This window comes from Symphalangus syndactylus, chromosome 14 (genome assembly GCF_028878055.3).
Source record: "Symphalangus syndactylus isolate Jambi chromosome 14, NHGRI_mSymSyn1-v2.1_pri, whole genome shotgun sequence".
In the NCBI taxonomy this organism is placed as follows: Eukaryota; Metazoa; Chordata; class Mammalia; order Primates; family Hylobatidae; genus Symphalangus; species Symphalangus syndactylus.
Window position 1 is genome coordinate 38,850,071 of NC_072436.2, and position 23,420 is coordinate 38,873,490.

At 36.7% G+C, this 23,420-nt stretch overlaps 1 protein-coding gene across 6 annotated transcripts in view; it reads right to left on the reverse strand.

Moving 5' to 3' along the window:
- NPHP1 (nephrocystin 1) overlaps positions 1–23,420 on the reverse strand; it is a 99,736-nt gene that overhangs the window by 54,201 nt on the left and 22,115 nt on the right. For 4 of the 6 annotated variants that reach the window (XM_063617567.1, XM_055241760.2, XM_055241764.2 and 1 more), the window contains exons 3-11: positions 20,210–20,270; positions 19,006–19,130; positions 10,452–10,644; positions 9,101–9,202; positions 5,719–5,819; positions 5,355–5,397; positions 3,728–3,815; positions 2,282–2,376; positions 802–930 (exon numbers count right to left, since the gene is read on the reverse strand). In XM_063617567.1, the coding sequence (XP_063473637.1) occupies positions 802–930; positions 2,282–2,376; positions 3,728–3,815; positions 5,355–5,397; positions 5,719–5,819; positions 9,101–9,202; positions 10,452–10,644; positions 19,006–19,130; positions 20,210–20,270 (937 nt within the window). The remainder of the gene's footprint in view (positions 1–801; positions 931–2,281; positions 2,377–3,727; positions 3,816–5,354; positions 5,398–5,718; positions 5,820–9,100; positions 9,203–10,451; positions 10,645–19,005; positions 19,131–20,209; positions 20,271–23,420) is intronic. The other 2 variants (XM_055241761.2, XM_055241762.2) reach the window with 2 other exon arrangements.

A 23,420-nucleotide genomic window follows, 5' to 3' on the forward strand; every position in this document is an offset into this window, starting at 1 on the left:
CCTTGGAAGAATTTGTATAAGATTGGTATTATTTCTTCTTTAAATGTTTGAAGAAATTCACAAGTGAAGCCACCTAGGCCTGAAGTTTTCTTTGTGGCAAGATTTTTTTTTAATTATAGGTTTAATATCCTTAACAGAGGTTATTCACATTTTCTATTTCTTCTTATGCCAGTTTCGGTAAATTATGGTTCTCCAGGAATTTATCTATTTCACCAATGTTATCAAATTTACTGGTATAAAGCTGTTTATAATATCTCCTTATTGGCCTCTTAGTGTCTGAAGGATCTGTGATAATGTCGGTATTTCCATGTCAGATGTTAATAGTTTGTTTTCTTTTACTTTTTAAAAAATGTCTTAATAGTCTCACTATGCATCTTTCAGTTTTATTAATGTTTTCAAAGAATCAACTTTTGTCTTTTTTTAAATTTTCTCTTTGGTTCATCTGTTTTCTAGTTCATTAATTTCTACTCTTATCTGTATTATTTCCTACTTTCTACTTTCTTCAGGTTTAACTCACTCTTCTTTTTCTAGCCTCTTGATCTGCTAGCTTAGATCACTGACTTTTAAATCTTTTATCTTTTTTCTAATATATGCAATTAAAACTATAAATTTCCATCTAAGTACTGTTTAACCTGTATCTCATTTAAAAAATGAATTTTTTAAAGAGTCATTAAAACTTTTCTTTGGTACTAGGTAAAAAATACTCTCTTAGGAATTGGGGAGGAGTTGAACGGAAAAGAATCTAAGGGAATGTTTCTCCATAATCCTAGTATGAATTGATTTACTTCTCAGTAAGCTTACCTTATTACCATCAAATAGACAGAGGCGTACATGTCTGCTGAGAACCTGTATGCTCATTCCTGGAAGAGGAATCATTTTACAGTGCCATAATGTCAGAATCAATGAAATACGACTTGGTCTCGACCTAATCTGAAAGAAAAATCAGTTATAAAAAAGTTTATTTTTATGATTTCTAACACAAATCTGTCTTTTGTAAATTCAGCTTATGAAAATGTATACAGAATTTTTAAAAAAGAAAAAATTTACACATATACAATAAAAGTTTCAATACTCTGTTCATTGAAAATTAAAATCAGTCATTTTAGGTAAATTTTTCATAGAGTTACATTTGAAATATTTGCATTTTTCTTAAATGCTTAAAAACTGTGATGAAAGGAACAATAAATACTGGCAGGTAAAATGTATATGATCTATGACTATAGAATCACTGTATTCCAGTCCCGGTTCACTCCTACAGAATGTGGGTAAGTGCAGAAGGCTAACGCAGCATAAAACCAATGCCACGTGGCATTAAGATTATCCTACTATTTTTTATTCCAAGCAATTATCTACATAGTTCCTTAGTTTCTTAACAGGCGTTTTAACAGAGAGAATGCACTATCTGATATATTTATTCAGATCTACTTCATAGGTATAATTCAGATTGTGAGTAAATAAATTGGCATTCTGATTTTTTTATTTTTTAAGAACAGCTTCAATTAATTAAACTTTACATTCTTCTTTTTGGTCATAAGCCTTTTCATTTAAATAACTTATATTAGACTGGGACTGGTGGCTCACACTTGTAATCCTAGCACTTTGGGAGGGATAGGAGGGCAGATTACTTGAGCTGAGGAGTTTGAGACCAGCCTGGCAATGTGGCAAAACCCCATCTTTACAAAAAATACAAAAATTATCTGGGCTTGGTGGTGTAGGCCTGTGGCCTACTAAGCTACTCAGGAAGCTTAAGTGGGAGGGTCGTTTGAGCCCAGGAGTTTGAGGTTACAGTGAGCCATGATCACATCACTGCCCTCCAGCCTGGGTGACAGAGGGAGACCCTGTCTCAAAAATACTACTACTACTGCTACTACTACTATAAATGATAATAATGGCTAACATCTATTGAGTTATTTTCATATGCCAGGCATTATTCAAAACCCTTCACACACATAATTTTCAAAATAACTTTATGTTGGAAGCATTACTATTACTCCATTTTTACAGATGAAGAAATTGAGGCAAAGAATGATTAAGATAGAAACCTAGTATTATTTCCTTTCTCACAATGAGAGAAGAGTGCAATGGAGAAGAGAAACAAGATAAAGTCAAGGTAGCAAGTCCAAATTCTGCCTTAGTTATAAAAATATCGCTATTTCAAAATTATCATAAACAATTTTTTTGTTTTTTATAATTCATTAGTCAATTAACGTGTTGTTTGTCTACTTGCAACCATGACAAAATCTGGAAGAGTTACAGTTTTACTGATATTAACTATACTTACAGTGCCTTCTGTAGCATCCCACATCAGATCTCTGAAGGCCAGTTGTGAAGGCATGAGCTCTGGTTGTAAGAAGTAACTTGCTCGAAATTGATTCCCTGAAAAAATCATTTTTTCTTCATTTTCTTACAAAGAAAGAAACTCAAAATCAAAAATCCATAATGTTATGCTATGAACTAGAGTAAAGGCACTTCCAAAATGCCACGCTGGTTACTAAGAACTTGCTTTCCAAAATAGAAGCACCAGTATAGATTTATGGATAAAAACAGCAGTATGAAACTTACAGATACAAACACATAAAAGATCATCTTAAAGTTCCTTTAAGAAAGACTTTTAGGCCAATAATATGCCCCATGATGACAATGATTCATTCAAATATTTTTGTAAAATGCAGAAATCTGTGAGCACTTTTTGGAGACCTCAGAAGAAACACATAGTCGTTAGTTTTACTTCTGAACACAAAAGCATTTTATGCTCTTCTTCCATGCTTTAATCATGAATAATACTCATAACAACATCATTTATCCATTCAAGAAATAATTTTTGAGTTTCTACTCTTGCCAGATACTACACCAGGTTCTAGAAATACAAAGATAAATCAGAGATATGTCCCCTGCCTTCCATAGTTTACAGTTGAATGGGAGGAAAATTTTTTTTAGGAAATAAGTAGACAAGCAAATAAATAAAATAATTATTAGGGGACAAAGAGCTATAAAGGTGTTCACATGAATGGGAGTAAGGGAAACCCACATTACTCAAGGAAGGCATCTCTGGGAAGGCAGAATTTACACTGAGACCTGAAGGATGAAAACATGGGAATTTAGGGAGTACTGGGAAGAACCTTCCCAGCAAAGGCAACCTCAAAGCAGCCCTTCCATGACAACTCAACAACTCAGGGTATACAGGACACCCCTCGTCCCACAGCATGATTCCTCTTTAAAATGAGCTTATAGACAAAAGTTGCCAAGTACAGGGAAAGCCAAGAATGAGTAAGGAAAATGAAAATTCCAAATGGAGATAATTCTTTGGAAAAGTCTTGCTGGGAAGAAGATCAGAGAAAAGGAGGTTTTGGCTAGAATGGGATAGGATTCAAGGGGCTGATCCTTAAAGGTGGGGAGAATTAGGTGTGCTGACAGCACAGATGAGGGAATGAACCAGTGTGGGAAGGTGGGCCAGCTAAAGACACAGGAAAGGGCTGAAAATTAAAGGAGTCACATTTTTTAAAAAAAGAAAGGGGCTGGAACCCGGAGCACTGGTAAACCGGCTGGCCTCTGATAGGATCAGGGATCTTTCTTCACTGTCATAGGAAGGATGAGGAAAAGATGAACACCAAAGAGATGTGAGATTCAACATCTTCTTCAACAATGTGTTTTCCCTGTGATAGAAAAATTAGACATGGATCTTGACTGCTTTGCTGAAAGAGTGCAGTGGCTGATAGGCACGCATTACCTTCCTCCAGAAGCTGTGAGAGTGTGGAAGGCCTGAACCCTGCAGGAATAGCTCCCATCGTGGTTAACACATCAACAGTGTTTATCTGCTGAAGATAGTAACATCAAAATGGATTTGTTTTCAGTCATGTTTCTGAATCTCTATAATACTTTCTCTTTATCACTAGAATAACTATAACCCAAAAAAGAAAAATATAAACATACAGACTTTAGTGGAAGAATAATACTATTTGGCCCCAAATTCCTGAGAGGATGCCATCACAGCACCCTGGCCTCTCCTAAGGACCTAAGCCCCATACAGTGCCCAGCGTGCAGAGCTGTGTGTTCTGGAGCAGCTGCCGCAAGTACACCCTTATCAAAATGTCCCTGCTCCTGTCCTGCTCCACCCTGCGCTTCCATTTCACAGGTAAGTTAATGTCTATTGGCAAATCATATGCACTGAACAATTAATGGATTTTTTTTGTATACACATACACACAACTCATAGACACACACCCTCACACATACAAGCATGTACTTATAAGAAATAAATAAAGAAAAAGGTCAGGAAGGATACTTACTAAATTGTTAATGGTGATTACTTATGAGTTTGAGGAGGAGAATTTTCATTTGGCTATGTAATTATTTTTTTGTTTTTTGAGACGGAGTCTCGCTCTGTCGCCCAGGCTGGAGTACAGTGGCGTATTCTCAGCTCACTGCAACCTCCGCCTCCCAGGTTCAAGCAATTCTCCTGCCTCAGCCTCCCCAGGAGCTGGGACTACAGACACGCGCTACCACGCCCAGCTAATTTTTGTATTTTTAGTCAAGGTGAGGTTTTGCTGTGTTGACCAGGCTGGTCTTGAACTCTAGACCCCAGGTGATCCATCCGACTTGGCCTCCCAAAGTGCTGGGATTACAGGTGTGAGCCACTGTGCCCGGCCTGTACTTTTTTTTTAATGACAGAATTATGGATCATTTCTTCCTTTAAAAAAATTTAATTAATTACTTTTTTTTTTTTTAAGACAGAGTCTTGCCCTGTCACTCATGCTCTGGAGTGCAGTGGCACAATCACAGCTCACTACAGCCTTGACTTCCCAAGCTCATGCAATCCACCCACCTCAGCCTCCCGAGTAGCTGGGACTACAGGCATGGGCCACCAAACCTGGCTAATTTTTCTTATTTTTTGTAGGATAGGGTCTCACTGTGTTGCTTAAGCTGGTCTTGAATTCCTGGCCTCAAGTGATCCTCCTGCTTCAGCTTCCCAAAATGTTGGGGTTACCAGTGTGAGTCACCATGCCTGGCCAATTTCTTACTTTTTATTAAAGCCTTTCAGGATTTTTCGAATAGTAATTAAAATTTAACATCTGTTTCCACTCAAATGATAGGAAAGCACGATCAATGAGAATGTTTCCAAGCCCTCGAGTGACACCATGAATAAGATTATCTATTCTTTTTGTACAAAAAAAAAACTAATGAGAAATGTTACTTGGAGCACAGGCTTAGAAACCAGAAATATATGTCCTCTGCTCTGTACATTCCATGCCCTGAACCCTGTTTCAGATCCACTGCTATCTTCCACAGTCTCCATCCTGTTTCTCATCAGAGCTATTAGGTAACAAAACATCATTAATAAGACAGAAGATACCCACCTCTGAGATCACTTTTTGAACAGCACTCCAGTGGGAATCAGTTCTCGGGAGACAAAATAGCAAAGTGAGTCAGGACAGGTTATGCCTATTCACTCAATTAGGGAACTTCTTTAATCACAGTTTATAATCATCAGTAAGTTTTGAAAACCTAACAGTTTCCAGATGAAAACAAGGTAGAACTAAATGTATTAAAAATAATTACAAAATTAAAATAGTAATGATCTTTAAGCAGACAATAGTATGAAAAGCTCTCCAGGTATAAGCTGTCTCCATTTCAAGAAAGTATTGAATTAGTTATAATAGTAAAAATAAACAAATAAAATGTTTCCTAAACCTACTTTGATATCCTTTCCCACTTTTGTACCTTTGCTTAACTTCTGCTCCATCTGCTGTTTCATCTACCACCTCTACATCTTCTTCACTGCCCTCTTCACTTGATTCTTGGCCTTCTTCTTCACTATAAGGCTAAAAAACCATTGAAATGTGAAGTGCTTTTTAACTAATGCAAAAAACAACCAATAAAAACACCAGTACTGCCACCTAACCCTCCGGTAAAAACAAAAACATGCTTTTCTGTTTAAAAAGAAAAAACAAAAGCATCAGTACTTTCAGAAAATCTCGAGCATAGATGGGAATTTAGTATATATGATGAGCATATAAAACTCAGTGGGAAATAAATTTTCAAAACATGGTTAATAACTTCGCTATTTGGAAAAATAAGAACTGAGATAGACAGCAAGTTTAATCCAAATAAATTCCAGATGGAATTTACTTAAATAAAAAAGAAAAGACGTTAAAGATAAAAATAAAAGAAATATAAAAGCATTAGAAGAAAATCTAGAGATGGGGAAGCCCTTTCCAATCATGATACAAAATCAAAAATCAGAAGTGGAAACACTGACAGATTTAGCTACATAAGAAATAAACATGACCTAAAGTCAACAAAGAAAATATCTAACACATAACTTAAGCAAATCCTGAGGGGAAAAAAAGAAAATAGCTCACACAAATATCTAAGGATTAATATCCTGATTATTAAAATATTATAAAAGCTCTTAGAAATCAATGAGTTTTTTAAATCCCTTAGAAAAAAATATCCAAAAGAACTGAAAAGGTACCAACACATAAAAATGATAAGCACTCAAGGTGATAGAAATCTCAAATACCCTGACTTGATCATTACACAATCCATACAAGTAAAAAGCACTCACACAAATACATAAAATATTATGTATCAATAAAGAAAACTGAAAGTGCCATTCACAAGACACACAAATGGTCATAAAGCATATGAGATGATGCTTAACCTCATTAGGAGTACAGTAAATGCACATTAAACCACTAATGACACTTTTTTTGCTGGTCATATTGGCAAAAATTTTAAAGATTGCTAACAGCCATCACTGGCAATTGTGTGAGGAAACAGCACTCTCTGATTGTTAGAGGTGGGAGTACAAATTGGCATAACTTTTCTAAAAGGCAAATTGGAAAAATAAATCAAAATATAAAGGTATAAACCCTTTGAACCAGTGATGAACATCTAGGAATTTATCTAAGGGGATAATCGGGCAAGTGTGCAAAGATGCACGCAGGCTTGATGACAACACAAGTTGCTGGCTGGCTACCACCTATTCCCCACCTCCTCTTTCAAACGAAATCCCTGATTTAACAATGATCCAGTTAAAAGACTACATTTCCCAAGACTTCCTTGCAGCTAAGTGTTGCCAGAGAACTAAATGCTGGTCAGTGAGCAACAACTGAAACTTTTTTTGTGTAACTTCCAAGAAACCTTCTTAAAAAGGCAGCAGCTTATGCCTTTTGACTTCTTTCCCCTTTTGCTCCTTGGAATCCTTAAAAGATCCAGCAGCTGACTTAAAACTAAAGAGATAACTCTAGGCAGAGCAGCCTCACATCAGAAACAGGATAAAATACTGGATAGGATCTTAACCAATGCTTGATTGCTTTTCTCCACACTTTTATGCTTGAGAGAAATACGCTTCTACCTTATTTAAGCTACTTTTGGGGGGGATCTTTTTGCAACTGACAGCAGATGCTAATCCCATGTTCTTTGCAACATAATCAATAGTGATTATAGGTTGGAAACAACTTAAATGACCATCTAAATGAGATTAGAAGACTTGATACCATTGAGAAAGATGATCTAGACCTGCCCTATGTAATACAATAGCCCTTTGGCCACATGTAGCTAGTGAGCTCTTGAAATTGGTCCAAACTGAGAAGTGCTGTAAATGTAAAACACAAATTGGATTTTGAACTTAATGTTAAAAAAGCAAAATGACTCAATATTTTAAAATATTGATTATATGTCAAAATAGTATTTTTGATATACTGGATAATATAAAATATATTATTAAAAATAATTCTACCTGTTTCTTTTTACTTTTTAAAAATGTGTGTAATGAAAAATATGTGTTTGTTCTTTGTCACTGGTTCCTGGCACAGAGCTCCTGAAACCCTTGGAATTTCCTGAATGATAGGAGTATGTTTTCTTACTCATCAAGAGTCCCCTTCAGTCACTCCTGAGTTTATGCTAATGAGGTAACTCTAGGTGGGCACCTAAACAGCTTCAGGAAGGGGACAGGTTACCAGAAAAACCAACCCACGTATTAGAGGTTAGAATTTTCAGCCCCACCCTCCAACCTTCAAAGAGGGGAGAGGAGCTGGAGACTGAGTTAATCACCAATTGCTAATGATTTAGTTAAACATGGCCAATGAAACCTTCAGAAAAACCCCTAAATGATGGGGTTCCAGGAACTTCCAGGATGGTGAACACAGCGAGGTGCTGGGAAGGTGGAAGGCCCAGAGAGTGCATGCCAGCCACCCCCAACCAATACCTCACTCTATGGCTGTTCCTGAGTTGTATCCTTTATAATAAACTGGTAAATGCAAGGAAAGTGTTTTCCTGAGTTCTGTGAATCATTCTAGTAAATTACTGAATCCCTGAGGTGATGGTATGGGAACTCGTGAACGTATAGCCAGTCAGTCAGAAGTATGGGTGGCTCTTGGGACTTGTGACTGGCAACGGAAGTGGGCAGCAGTCTTGTGGGACTGAGCCTTTAACCTGTGGGGGTCTGTGCCAGCTCCAGGCATTAGCATCAGAATTGAATTGCTGACACTGGTTGGTGTAGAAGAACTGATGTAGTAACACATATTTGGTGTCAGAGAAAAACCACATACTTGGTGTCAGAAGTGGCATCAGCAAAAAGATATCTCAATGTGGCTACTGAAAAATTTAAATTACATGTGTGGTTTGCATCATAGTTCTACTGGACAGTGTTGATCCAGACAGAAATCTATATATCTTGGCACAGAAAATGACCATGTTATTTTATGAAATAAGAAAATACAAGCTACAAACACACATGTATAGTACGTTCACATTTTAGTAAGGGGATCACATATTTGTGGAAGTTAACACAAAGTTAACTGCAGTTATGTTTTACAATAAACAGTAGACACCTATTATTTGTTATGATCAGCATTAATCCACAAAGCATCCCCTCACTGTGAGGTCACGTTCCAGGGCTCACATGTGTAAGAGCACTTCACAGGTCCCAGGACCATTAATACACAATGTTTCTCCCAGGTCCTGTCCCTCCAAAATTAAAGCAAATTCTATATCTCAAGTCATTCACTAGTCAACTGACAAAAGAACACAGTTAAATGTTTTATTAAAAGCGAAAAAAAAAAAGTCTTAGAAAAGGAAAGCATAAACCAAGACTAACCTCTAGGTAGGTTCTGGGAACAAGACCTTCATTTCCTTTGGCATCCTTAGCTATCCACCAACCATCAGGTTTTTTTTCAATTACAAGGAGAATTTCCCCTTTCTTAAAGCAAAACAAAGTAAACCATTTTAAATAAAATTCAATAATCATGAGTATATATCATTACCAATGATTCAAAATATGGGCTGAAAAAAAGGCAAAATCTTTTTTTAATCCAATGTTTATCCTAAGGTTTATCAAAAGCTTCCCTATCACCCGACCCCTATGTATTCTGCCTAACTCACCTAAAACCACAAATGTGACATAGTTTAATGAATCATTCCTTTTGGTTACTTAACATACACTTGAACCATTTATGCAAATGGAACCATTTTTCACAATCATTTTTAAGCCCCCATACTTATTCCAAAAATTCAATTACTGCGTAAAATATTTTTGAAAGTTTTAATATCTCTGGAAAAGTGTCTTTAAGAAGTAGCATATAAATTCCCAAAGAATATCAATTCCATTAAAGTTAAACCCTATTTTTGAGCAAAAATAGTATTTACTGAATACAATTAACCACTTAATTCACCAGATATGTTTTGAATAACACTCACTCTTTATAAAAATAAAATTCATCTTTGAAGACAAAAGCATTTCCACCACTGAGGACACTACAAAAGCAAACACTTTATTAAAATATACATTATTGTCTAATATTGATGCCATTTTCCAGGAGAATTTGAAAAAAAATCTATAAATTAAACCATATAATTATTTGCAGAATATTCTTATGTATTTTATTATTAATCAGTTACTAAACTTTGAAATTTAATATAAGAACTAAAATTCATATATTCACTTAAATTTCTTTGGCTCATTTCTCTAGCAGAAAACACAGGCTCAAAATCACAACTTTAAAAATCACAACTTTATTGTTCTGTTCCACCTGCCACTTATTTATTCCCAGGCCAAGTAAGCATGGATGCAAGCCCCTCTCATATCTAAGCTAACAGGAAAGACTACTACAAAATGGCAGGAAGTGCTCCATTCTACCTCCACCTATGGACATTGCCTAACTCACTTGAATGAATTTATACATGACATTCAAAAACAAATTATGAAATTTTACCCCTAAATTAGGAATTCTCAACATTAAAGCTACTTTCAAAAATCTTTAGAAGAGGTAACTTTAGTAACACAATCTCATATCACTACTGCTTGTAAATCGTAATTATCACTTATTTAAATAGATGGTTAAAAAACTTCGTTTTAAGAATCTGTAATACAGGTGTACAGGCAGAGTTTTCTTATTCTGTTAGGTATGGACATCGACCCTTAGGTTAGGTTTCAGTCTTATTCTACCTACCTTAAATGTAAGATCTCCAACTTGCTGAGCAGTAAAATCTCCAATAGCGATGTATTCTTCACTGGTTGACTGTTTGTGAGATTCATTTTCCTCTTTCTCTTCCTCTTCCTCCTCTGCATCTTCTTCCTCCCCACCACTGTCTTCACTGTCTTCACTTTCACTTTCTTCCTCTTCTTCAGTAGGTGCCCCAACTCTACAAAAAGTGTTTCTGAGTAGGACTACTTGAAATAATATACAAGAACAGACCAGCTATGAGTGTAACTTCTATATATACATGAATATCCCATATTTGGAGCTGGCAAATAAAAGAAATACAAGAAAATACAACAAACAGTTTCTACCATCTAGCTAAGACAGTGTGCCTGGAGAGACGGAGGCAGAGAGGGAGCTGAGTCATGTATGTGAGATGGCAGAGCATTACTGGACTTGAGGCCAGGAGACTCCAAATTCAAGTCTTGGATTCATCCATTCAGAAAATGCTGTTCAAGCATTATTATGAAGTACTTAGAGCATAGGCTCTGCTAAATTTAAATTCTGACTCTATTCCCTCTTTGCTGGGTGACCTTGAGTAGGCTTATTTTAAGCTCTTCATTTCTCACTGGTAAAGTGGAGATAATAGTAGAACCTGCCTTCTAAGATTGTTATGAGGATTAAGATGAGTTACTACTTGCAAAGTATTTAGAACAGTGCTTGCCCATAGCAAGCTTTCCATAAAAGTCAATTATGATGATGACACTGATGCTGTAGGTCAAGTTCCGTGTCAGAGAGATACACAGTGGACACAAAGGTAAACCAGACATGATTCCCCATCCTCAAGGAGCTTGCAATGAGACAATCTAGAAAATGGAGAGTTATAAAATAGTGCAATAGGTACACAGGATACTAAGAAATCAATCACACAAGAGGGACACCTAACCCAGGTTGCATGAATGGGAGACAGAAAAGGCTATAATTAGGTCTTGAGAGATGATATGGAATTAATCAGGTAAAATGGGAGTAGAAAGGAAGGGCAGGGAGAGGAGAAAGGAGATTTGAGACTAGGAAACATCAAGTAGCTCAGGAATGGTAGGGCAAGGCTTGAGGAAAATGAGTGAGAGTTGAGACTGAAAAGAGGTATGCAGAATGTAGCCCAGGTGAACTTTACCTTTAAAGTCGTCCCTAAAAATGAGTAGGGGAAGGACATGATATGATTCCCACTTTAGAAAGGAGACAAAGCTATAATGTGGGGAACAGATTAGAAGAAGGGCTAAAGGTGAGGGTGGCTGTTGAAAGTGAGAAGTGACAACACTATGAACTAAGAAAACAGCGTAGGGATGAAGAGAAAGGTGAATCCGAAGGTGAGGAAGAGAGAAATGCCAAAATAACGTTAGCTTGGGCACATCACTAAATCTTTCTGACTTTTATTTATTCATTCAACGTTCAGCAAAGTTTAAATTTTGGGGGGTACCTACTGTGTGACAGACACTATGTGCTTGGGCTATAACAATGAACAAAACCAAGATCTTTGCCCTCCTAAAGCTTACGTGAGAGAAGCTTATCTTTAAAATGGGAAAACAATACTTAGACTAATGCAAATGAACATCATTAACCATAAAACTAGTCAAATATAAGATTTTCTCTGGAATAAAAAGGAATATTAGCTTAACTTTGTTTAAAATAATGGTAGGACACTCTTATACCACAATGATCTAAAACATAAACAGGGATGTAACAACCATTTTTATACCACAAGACTAAAAAATCCATAAAATGTCATATTGATTTTCAATGTGTCTCTTTCCTTCTTTAGGAGATATTTTGCACATATTTTATATGGGTCAATTATTCTAAAATGTTGCCGAAAATAATGTGAACTTGATACGGTTTTTCCCCTTCATTAATGTAATGAATTTCAATGATTGATTTTTTAATGTTAAGCCAACCTCACATTCTGGAACAAATTCCACTTGGTCATGATGTATTACCCTTTTGAAATGCCTCTAGATTTTACTTGCTAATATTTTATACTGAGTTTGTGCATCTGTTCATGAGGGCCTTGCAATTTTCTTCTAGTGTTCTTGTCAGGTTTCGATATCAGTGTTATTGAAAGCTTATAAAATGATTTGAAAGTGTTTCTTCTTTGTCTGTTCTCTGGAATGATTTTGTAATATTGGCACTATTTCTTTCTTAAATGTTTACAATAAATTCACCAGAAAAGCCACCTGAGAGTTTAATCTGTGGAAAGGCTTTTAATTACAGATTCAACTTCTTTAGTAGATATTTTAGTAGAACTTTTCAGATTTTCTATTCATCTTGTGTCAATTTTAGTACATTTTCTTTTTAAAGAAACTGATTTTATCTAAATTTCAAACTTATTCACATAAGTTGTTCATAGTCTCTTCATAGTATCTTTTTAATGCTTGTAGAATCTGTATTGATTTCTGTTTTTTTCTCTCTCCCTTTTCTTGATCAGTAATGCCAGCAGTTTATCCATTTAATTAATTTTCCAAAAACCAGTTTGGCTTTGTTGATATTGCCTACTGTATGTCTGTTTATTGTTCACTGTTTTCTGCTTTTATTTTTATTATTTCCTTCCTGCTCTCCTTGGGTTTGTTGTCCTTTTTCTGGCCCCTAAAGTTGGATGTTTTAGTAATTGACTTTCAACTTTTTTTTCAAACTATACATTTAAAGATATAAATTTCTGGCCAGGTGTGGTGGCTCACACCTGTAATCCCAGAACTTTGGGAGGCTGAGGTGGGAGGACTGCATGAGCCCATGAGTTCAAGACCAGCCTGAGCAATACAGTGAGACCCTGCCTCTACAAAAAATTTAAAAAATTAGCCAGGCATGGTGGCACACGCCTGTAGTCTCAGCTACTCGGTGAGGTGGAGGTGGAGAGGATCACTAGAGCCTGGGAGGTGGACGTTGCAGTGAGCCAAGATTGCACCACTATACTACAGTCTGGGTAACAGAGACCCTGTCTCCAAAACAAACAAAAGATGGAAATTTTCCCTCTAAGCACTACGCTGGTTGCAACCCAGTCATTTTATTACCATTCCAAATATTTTCTAATTGCCACTGTTATATTTTCTTTGACTCACGGTTTATATAGAAGTGTGTGACAATTTGCAAACACGTAGTAATTTCTTTTTTATTTCTTTTTTTTGAGACGGTGTCTCATTCTGTCACCAGGCTGGAGTGCAGTGGTACGATCTTGGCTCACTGCAATCTCCGCCTCCTGGGTTCAAGCGATTCTCCTGCCTCCGACTCCCGAGTAGCTGGGACTACAGGCACGCGCCACCATGCCCAGCTCATTTTTGTATTTTTAGTAGAGATGGGGTTTCACCATGTTGGCCAGATGGTCTCTATCTCTTGACCTCGTGATTCGCCCGCCTCAGCACAGGCATGAGCCACCGCACCTGGCCACATGCAGTGATTTCTAATTATTTTTCTGTCATTGGGTTTTAATGTCATTCCAAGTCATCAAAGAAAATATATATATATTCTACATAATTTCAAACTTTTGAAATTTGGTGACAATTACTTTATGGTCCAATATGGTTCATTTTGGTTAATGTTACAGATGCACTGAAAAGAATATGTATTTACATAATACATACTTGGGTGCTGTGTTGTACACATATATAGTCATGTGCTGCACAACAATGTTTCAGTCAACAATGGGCCACATATACAATGATAGTCCCATACATATAATACCATATTTTTACTGTACATTTCCTATTTTGGGATATGTTTAGATATACAAATACTTACACCATTGTGTTACAATTACGTACAGTATTCAGCACAGTAACATGCTGTACAGGTTTGTAGCCTAGGAGCAACAGGCTATACTATAACTATATAACCCAAGGGTATGGTAACCTACACCTTCTAGGTTTGTGCAAGTACATTCTATGATGTTTGCACAATGATGAAATCACTTAATGACTCATTTCTCAGAACATATCCCTATCATTAAGAAAGGCTTGACTAATACATGTAATTAGATCAAGGATTGTGAATTATCTAGCTCTGTTTTAGTTCTGGCAACTTTTGCTTTATACATTTGAACCCATGTTATTAAATGCATACTCATTTAGGAAGATTTTTTTTTTCCTACTGAGTCGACCGTTTCTTTTATCATTATGAAATATCCTTTCCTAAGTAGTAAATTACTTTTAGCCTTAAATACCTGATATTATTGTAACCATATCACCTTTGTTTTGGTTATAGAACAAATAATATCTTTGTTGTAGAACATGGAATACCTTTTTCCAGTTCTTTACTTTCACTCTCTCTATAACTGCATACCAAAGTGTATCTCTTCTAAATAGTATATATTTGGGTTAAAAAAATTCAATCTGACAATCTTTGTTGTAATTGGAGTGTTACTCCATTTACATTTAATGTAACTATCCAAATGGCTGCATTGAAACCACGTTACTATTTGGTTTCTATTTGTCTCATCTGTTTATTTCTCCTTTCTTGCCTTTTTTGGGTTAATCAAATCACGTTTAGTATTCCATTTTATTGTGTTGTTTTACAAGCTACACTTCTTTGTATTATTTTGTTAGTGATTGTTTTAGGTATTACAATATGCATCCCTAACTTATCATAGTCTAATTTAAATATCACACTTCACCAAAGATAAAAAACTTTAAGATAAATAATATAATTCCATTTACCTGCTAGTCTTTGTGCTATGCTGTGCTATTGTCACATTTTCCTTCTACATATAGTCAGTCCTTGTAACATGCGGATTCTGTATTTATGAATTCATTGGCTCACTAAACTTTATTTGTAACCTCCTAATTAATACTCACAGTGCTTTTGTGGTCATTTGTGGACATACACAAAGCAGCAAAAAATTTGAGTTGTCTGGCATACACATTCCCAACTGAAGTTGAACATGGTGACACCTGCCTTTTTTTTCAGCTCTCATACAGGAAAGTGTCCCTTTTTTGCAGTCTATTTAGTGCCACAGTTTTTGCATTTTTGTACTTTTTATTTATTTATTTATTTATTTTGATGATTTTGTTGTTTAAAATGGCTCCCAAACATAGCGCCATGTGGTATTTCTAAGCACAAGAAGGCTATAATGTACCTCTGGAGAAAATAAGTGTGTTAGATAAGACTTGTTCATGAATAAGTGATAGTGCTGTTGGTGTGAATTCAATGTTAATGAATCAATAAAATATATGAAATAAGGTGTCTTTAAACAGTAACACAAGGTTGTATGTTACTCAGTTGACAAAAACATTGTGACCAGAGGCTCACAGGAGTCTTAAGTCTGTACTAATCGAGTGTTCATGGCAACATAACTACTGCAAATAATGAGAATCGACTGGATATTATAAATCCCCACATATATCTTTTGCTTTACATAATCGAGTGTCTTTTAAAGGCATGTAGAAAAGAAAAAAATAGGCTTTTATATGTACCCACGTACCCATCTTCTTCAATCCTTTTTGAAGATCCAAATTTCAATGTGGGATCATTGTCTGCTAGCCTCAAGAACTTCCTTTAACATTTCTTATACTGCAGATCAGTTGACAAATTTTCTCAGCTTTTGTTTGCCTGAAAATGTCTTTATTTCACTTTAATTTTTTATACTTTTGCTAGATACAGAATTCTGAGTTGATGGTTTCTTCTTTCAATGTTTTCAAGATGTTACTGCATTGTCTTCTGACCTGTATTTTTTCTCATAAGATGTCAACTGTAATTCTGTCATTTGTCTCTACGTTTCCTTTGTTCCCTTGGCAGCTTTTAAGATTTCCTATTTATCTTTGGTTTTCGGTAGTTTGATGTATCTGTGTGTGGGTTTCTTTATATTGATTCTGTTTGGGGTTCCCTGAGATTCTTGGATCAGTGGATTGGTATCTCTCTCAGATCATAATTTTTAAATGTTTTCAGTCACTATCTCTTTAAATATTTCTTGTGCTTCATTCTCTCTCTTATTCTGAGACTTCAATTACAAATCTGTTATAACTTTTAACAGTGTCCCACCTCTCTCTTACATTGTTTTGTTCTTTGCATTTTTTTATTTTTGTGTATCAATTTGAAAAACTTTTAAGCTGTCTTTGGGTTCACTGATCCCTTCTTCTGTTATATCCAATCTTCTATTAAACCACTCAGCAATTTTATTTCACATATTATATTTTTTTAGTTCCAGAATTTTCATTTTGGTCTTTATTAGTTCCCATTTCTCTGCTTAAGATTTCACTCTATTCATCTTATCAATCTTTTCCTATAAATTATTTAACATATTAAAAATTGTTGTTTTATGGTTATTTACTAATTCTCACATCTCTGAGCTACTGATTATTTATTCTGTTGATTTTAATACATTTCCCAGATTTTTGAGTCTATACATTGAATCAGATTTTGGAAGTTCTCAGGCATTACTTTATCAAATATTATATTTTTTAGTTACAGAATGTTCATTTGATTTTTCTATATTTGAATTAAATACACCCATTTCCCATTTCATTCATCTTTTCTTCTATTTTTTTTTTTACCGTATTCATCATTTTATTTAGAAGTCCTTGTCAGCTAACTCTATATCTGGATCATATCCGGGTCTGTTTTTATTGACCATCTTGTCACTTATTGATCATGTATTTTCCCCTGCTTTTTTGCATTTCTAATTTTTTTTATACTGGTTGCTGTGATGGACACATTACACGATGCACTTACAGACTTTGGATTATGTTATATTCCTCTAAGAAATTTTAAATTATTTTAATGTTACACAGTTAAATTATCTTGCTCCTGATAAGGTCTGCTTTTAGGCTCTTTTAGAGAAGACCTACTTCAGCTTTGTCTTTATTCCTAGATCATGGTTGTTACTCTCAGGGTGTTTTCTTTACTCCTAGGGCCTGGGCCTTCTGTGTCCTCTACTAAACGCCTGAAACATTTCCCAAGTCTCTTTACTAGAACTAGGTACAAACTCCAGTGTTTTTCCAGGACTATACGATTTCCAGAATCCATTAAGCTCTCAGTCTCCCAGCAGGTACTTTCTGCCAGGCCTTGCAGGCATCATGCCCTATACAGCCCAGGAGACCTTTCAGATTGCTGGAGTTGTTTCTCTGCAGCTCCCTTCTCTCTTTGGCACCTTGCTCCACAACTCTCAGTGAACTGGGCAGCTCCAAAGTGTGATCTCTGTCTCCTCAGTCAAGTAAGACTACTATTCCCTGCTTGGAATCTACCTTCCTCCACCACAGCTCATAAATTATTCCCAGGGAAAAAGCCTAGGTGAATGTAGGATTCGCTTCATGTGTCTCCCTGTATCAAGAATATCAACCCTGCTTGGTAGATGCTCAATGGCTTCAAACAGATGCTTTGTATATTTTGTCCAGACTTTATAGTCATTTATGGTGGGAAGGTAAGTCCAATACCAACTACTCTGCCATTCTCAGTACTAAGAATCGGTGGAAATTCTAGATCCTTGCATCTACCACCTTCAGCATTTTTTCCCAGGATACAGTATGAAGGTTGGAGAACAACACTGAAATAGTCTGAATAACTGATTTTTTTCTTTTGCTTCCCACAAATTGGGTTTGTTCATACAGGTTGGGTATCCCTAATCAGAAAATCCAAAATCCAAAATACTCCTAAATCTGAAACTTTTGGAGCGTCAAAATAACACTCAAAGGAAATGCTCATTGGAGTCTTTCAAAATGTAGATTTCCAGATTAGGGATGCTCAACGAGTAAGTACAATGCAAGTATTCCAAAATCCAAAACAATCCAAAACTGAAGATCCTTCTGATCCCAAGCATTTCAGATAAGGAATACTCAACTTGTATATGTAAGTCTTCTTTACAACTTTCAGAAGCTATTACTAACATACACTCTGGCAGAAAAACTATGCATGTCCCTGCTTCAATTTTTTTTTTTTTTAATAGAGACAGTGTCTCACTCCGTTGCCCAGGCTAGAGTGCACTGAGGTGATTATGGCTCACTGCAGCCTGGAACTTCTGGACTCAAGCAATCCTCCTTGCCTCAGCCTCCCAAGTAGCTGGGACTATAGGTACGTGCCACCAAGCCTGACTAATTTGGGGTTTTTGTAGAGACGGGGTCCACTATATTGCCCAGACTGGTCTTGAACTCCTGGCCTCAAGTGATCCTCTTGCCTCAGCCTTCCAAAATGCTGGGATTACAGGTATGAGCCACCACACTCACTCTTTGCTTCAACTTTTTAAAGAATGTTTATGAAAGGGAGAATAATGCAAGTAGACATTCCAAATCATTTCCCTTTTACACATCAACATTGACATTAAATATATCATCTTTATTTTCTAACATTTGTTCATTTAGCTTTTCAGATCTCTGTTTTGTTTCCTCAACTAAATTATAAATTGCCTGAGGGCAGAGACTATGACTTACACTTCTTTCCATCTCTCATGGGATCTAACACTTTCTATTATACACAATAAATAAATGTTGACTGATTCTATTGTTAGTGTCATTTGTTTATATCTATACTGCTATATGTCTTTGAGTTAAACATTAAAGCTATTGGTATACATCTTAAAAAAAGAAAAAAGAAAGGTAGAAAGGAAGCATACTCAGTTATATTTTCTCTACTTATTGTCACAGCAAGGCTCTGCAGTTGTTGGGTAAGCTTGTCCAAAAGAATATGCTCCTCTTCTTTTCTCTGATTGTAGTTTGCAACAGGTGCAGATTCATCAGCCTATGAGAGAATATAGGTCTATTTCACTAAAAAATTAATTTCAGCTTCCTAATTTCAAAAGAACAACAAAAAATTCCAGTAAGTGCTATATAACAAAGTAAATATCAGTGTGACATTACGCCTATCTTAGGGAAATAAATTAGATTTAAAAGAAACAGGTGATTGTGTTGGAATGCAAACCAAACGAAAAAATAAAATTATACCACTTGTTTTAGGTTTTTGTTTTATTTTCTTGCTAAGTATTATAGACCTTCCATAGTCAGTAAGAGATATGTTCTGACAGAAGATCGGCTTTAAGGTCAATAAGACAGGCACCAATCCCAAGTTCTGCCACTTATTGACAGAAGAGGCATGGCTGCTTCACCAATGAGAGCTTCAATTTCTTCACCTGTGAAACAGGAATAATTAGGTTTTCAAACAGTCTAAGTTGAAAAGTTTTGTGTCACTGGAGAAATTTGGATGAGCTCTTCAGTGACCACATATCTCAGATGCAGTAAAGGGGAGTAATATACAGCTGGAGAGCTGACTTTCAGGTGCCTTCCACTTTAAAGACTCCATGAGTCTCTGGACCTGGACATCTAGCTGTAGCCAAGGCTCATGTGAAAAAAAAAAAAAATCCTGAAGGGATTGTCAAGGTTAAATTCCTGTTCCTCCTATTTCTGCAGAGACATTGATATCAGAGCTGCCATTTGATACAAGAAGCTTCTTTACCACTTACCCTCAGGGCCAGATTATGCATTATTTCCCCACAAAGAAATTAAAATAAAAGTAATTCTAAACTGTAAAACAAAGAACTCACAAAATGCAAAAATAAAAATAGCTCCTTCCAGGATTGTCTGAATCCTTAATAGTAGGTGAGTTCATCAAAGCTGAACATTTTTCGGTAGTTGGAGCCCTGGGTTTTACTTTGCTGCCAAGCACAGACTTAGCAAGCCTGTTCGGCAAGCCAGCACTGGCTGCAGTTAGACTATGTCACTAATGTAAACCCAGGAACTTACCAACTTGAATTAACTCCCACTTAATAAAAATACTTGTATAGGAAGAGACGTTTTAATAATGTGATTAACCTCAATACTTACTTTGCTTAATTTTTGAAGAATATTTTTATTTTCATCTATTGCCTGCTTTAACTGGATACATCTAAATTTAAAAAAAAAAAGAAAATATATTGATTTTTCTATTGTCCGAACCAGAAAGCTATTTTATAAAATCATTCAGTCGTTGAGCAGGCAAGGCAATTAGCCACTGTATGAACAATGCTAAAAAACTGACATATAAATGCTTTTCCACCTATTAGCTCAGATGATCCTCATAGCCAAGCTGTAAAACACATAGACATGATAACCAAGCCTCAGAAACCTTCAGTGTCTCTGGGCATCAGTTTCCCCTCTCTAAAATAAGGAAAAACGCTGGACTTTAAAATGCTTCTCCAGCTCTACAACTCCATAAACCTAAGAACGAGCCTCAGAGACAAAACTGATAATAGTACCTAAAGTTGATTGTGCCAACCATGTTAAGCAGTTTACAAGCATTACCTCATTTAAGCCTCATAACAACCCTCACTCCACTTAAAGAAAGAGAAGTTCTAAAAAGTGTCCAAGTCCACATAGCTGCTCAATGATACAGTAACAATATGAAGGCAGTTTAGGATTCCACAGTTGGCCTATTCCCACCACAGCACACTCCTGCTTTGAGCTTGGCTTGTCCAGACAGGTCCAGAGTTTTATTTATTCCATAGATGCCTCAATTCAGCATTAAGTCTTAGATACCCAAATGAGAAGTACAAAAAATGACCAAATATGAGCTATAGCTCATGATGAGATTTTTTAAAATTCAAATGCTTTACCAAACAATAACCTACAAAAGTCACTTTTTTATGCTGTTTGAGTCTTTTTTTTTTTTTTTTTTTTTTGCTTATAGATGTGAGTGAAATGAAATAAGCAGTGAAAAAGGGAATAACAATGTTGATCCAAGATGGCCGATTAGAAGCAGCTGTGGTCTGTGGCACTCACTGAGAGGAATGAAGAAGGGCAAGTGAATTCAGCACTTTAAACTGAAATATCCAGGTTCTCACATTGGGACTGACAGGGCAAACAACTTGACCCATGAGAATGTAGAAAAGCCAGGGAACAAGGGGAACAACAGCCAACCTGGGAGTGGCATGGAGCCAAAGGAACCCCCATCCCCAACCAAGAGAAGGGGTGAGTGACTGTGCAACCCTGCCCAGAAAACCATGCTTCTCCCACGGATCTCTGCAACCCACAGATCAGGAGATCTCCTGAGTTCATGCCACCAGGGCCTTGTGTCAAATACACAGAACTGTGTGGTGTCTCGGCAGAGCAGCTGCTCAGGCACATACAGTGACCCCGGAATTTTACATACTCTTGGCCCCAGGATCCCCAGCAAGGGGGGGATATCCATCTGTATATATCCCTAGAAAGGGAGCTGAATCCAGGCAGCCAAGCAGTATTGTTCTGTGGGCCCCACTTCCATGGCCCCTACTTCCATGGCAACTCACAAGTTAAGACCCACTGGCTTGGAATTCCAGCCAGCCAACCAAAGCAGTCTGGAATATTTCTGAGGCAGTTCCGAGTGACCGGGGCAGGGGTGGCTGCTATCTCTGGGGTTCAGTAGACTTAGCCATTCTAGCCTGCTGGCTTTGGAAAATACAAATGGTCCAGACAAGAAAGAGTCCCCTCCTAATGCATCATATGTGCTCTACCAAAAAGCAGCCAGACTGCTTCTTTAAGTGGGTCTGTAATCCCATTCCACCTGACTGGGTGAGACCTCCCAAAAGGGGTTTCCAGCCACCTCCTACAAAGTGCGTTTGGGCTGGCAACAAATCAGTACTCTCCTGGGACAGAGCTTCCAGAGGAAGGAGCTGGCTGCCATATTTGCTGTTTTGCAGCCTTCACTGGTGATACTTCCAGGTATGGGAAAAACGGAGGCAATTAGGGTCGGGAGTACAGCAAACCACAGCAACACTACAGTAGAGTGTCCTGACTGTTAAAAGAAAAACAAACAGAAAACAACAACATCAACAATAAAAACCCAACAAAAATCCTATTTAAAGGTCAGCAACCTCAAAGATCAAAGGCAAATAAGCCCACAAAGATGAGAAAGAATCAACACAAAACGCTGAAAACTCAAAAAGCCAGAGTGCCTCTTCTGCTCCAAATGACCACAACACCACTCCAACAGGGGCACAGAAGTGGGATGATGCTGAGATGGCTGAACTTACAGAAGGACGCTTCAGAAAGTGGGTAATAAAAAACTTTGTTGAGTTAAAGGAGCATGTTGAAACCCACTGCAAAGAAGCTAAGAATCATGATAAACCAATACAGGAGCTGATAGCCAGAACAGCCAATTAAGAGAAGAACATAACTGACCTGATGGAGCTTAAAAACACAAGAACTTTATAATGCAATCACAAGTATCAATAGCAGAATAGACAAGGCAGAGGAAAGAATCTCAGAGCTTGAAGATTATCTTTCTGAATTAAGACAGGCAGGTAAGAATAGGGAAAAAAGAATGAAAATGAATGAACAAAACCTTAGAGAAATATGGGATTATGTATAGAGACCAAACCTATGACTGATTGGGGTACCTAAAAAAGACAGGAAAAATGGAACCACATTGAAAAACATACTTTAGAATATCATACAGAAGACCTCCCCCAACCTAGCAAGACAAGCCAAAATTCAAATTCAGGAAATCCAGAGAACCCCAGTAAGGTACTCCATGAGAAGATCAACCCCAACACACATAATCATCAGATTTTTCAAGGTCAAAATGAAAAAAAAAAAGTTAAAGGCAGCCAGAGAGAAAGGCCAGGTCACCTACAAAAGGAAGCTCATCAGACTAACAGCACACCTCTCAGCAGAAACCCAAACCCTACAAGCCAGCAGAGATTGGGGGCCAATATTCATCATTCTTAAAGAAAAGAAATTTCCAACCCAGAATTTCATATCTGGCCAAACTAAGCTTCATATGTGAAGGAGAAATAAGATCCTTTTCAGACCAAGCAAATGCTTAGGGAATTTATCACCACCAGGCCTGCCTTGCAAGAGCTCCTGAAGGAAGGACTAAATATGGAAAGGAGAAATTGATACCACCCACTATAAAAACACACTGAAGTACACAGACCAGTGACACTATGAAGCAACCACATAAACAAATCTGCAAAATAACCAGCTAGCATAATGATGATAGGATCAAATTCACACAAAACAATACTAACCTTAAATGTAAGTGGGTTAAATGCCCCAATTAAAAAGACACAGAATGGCA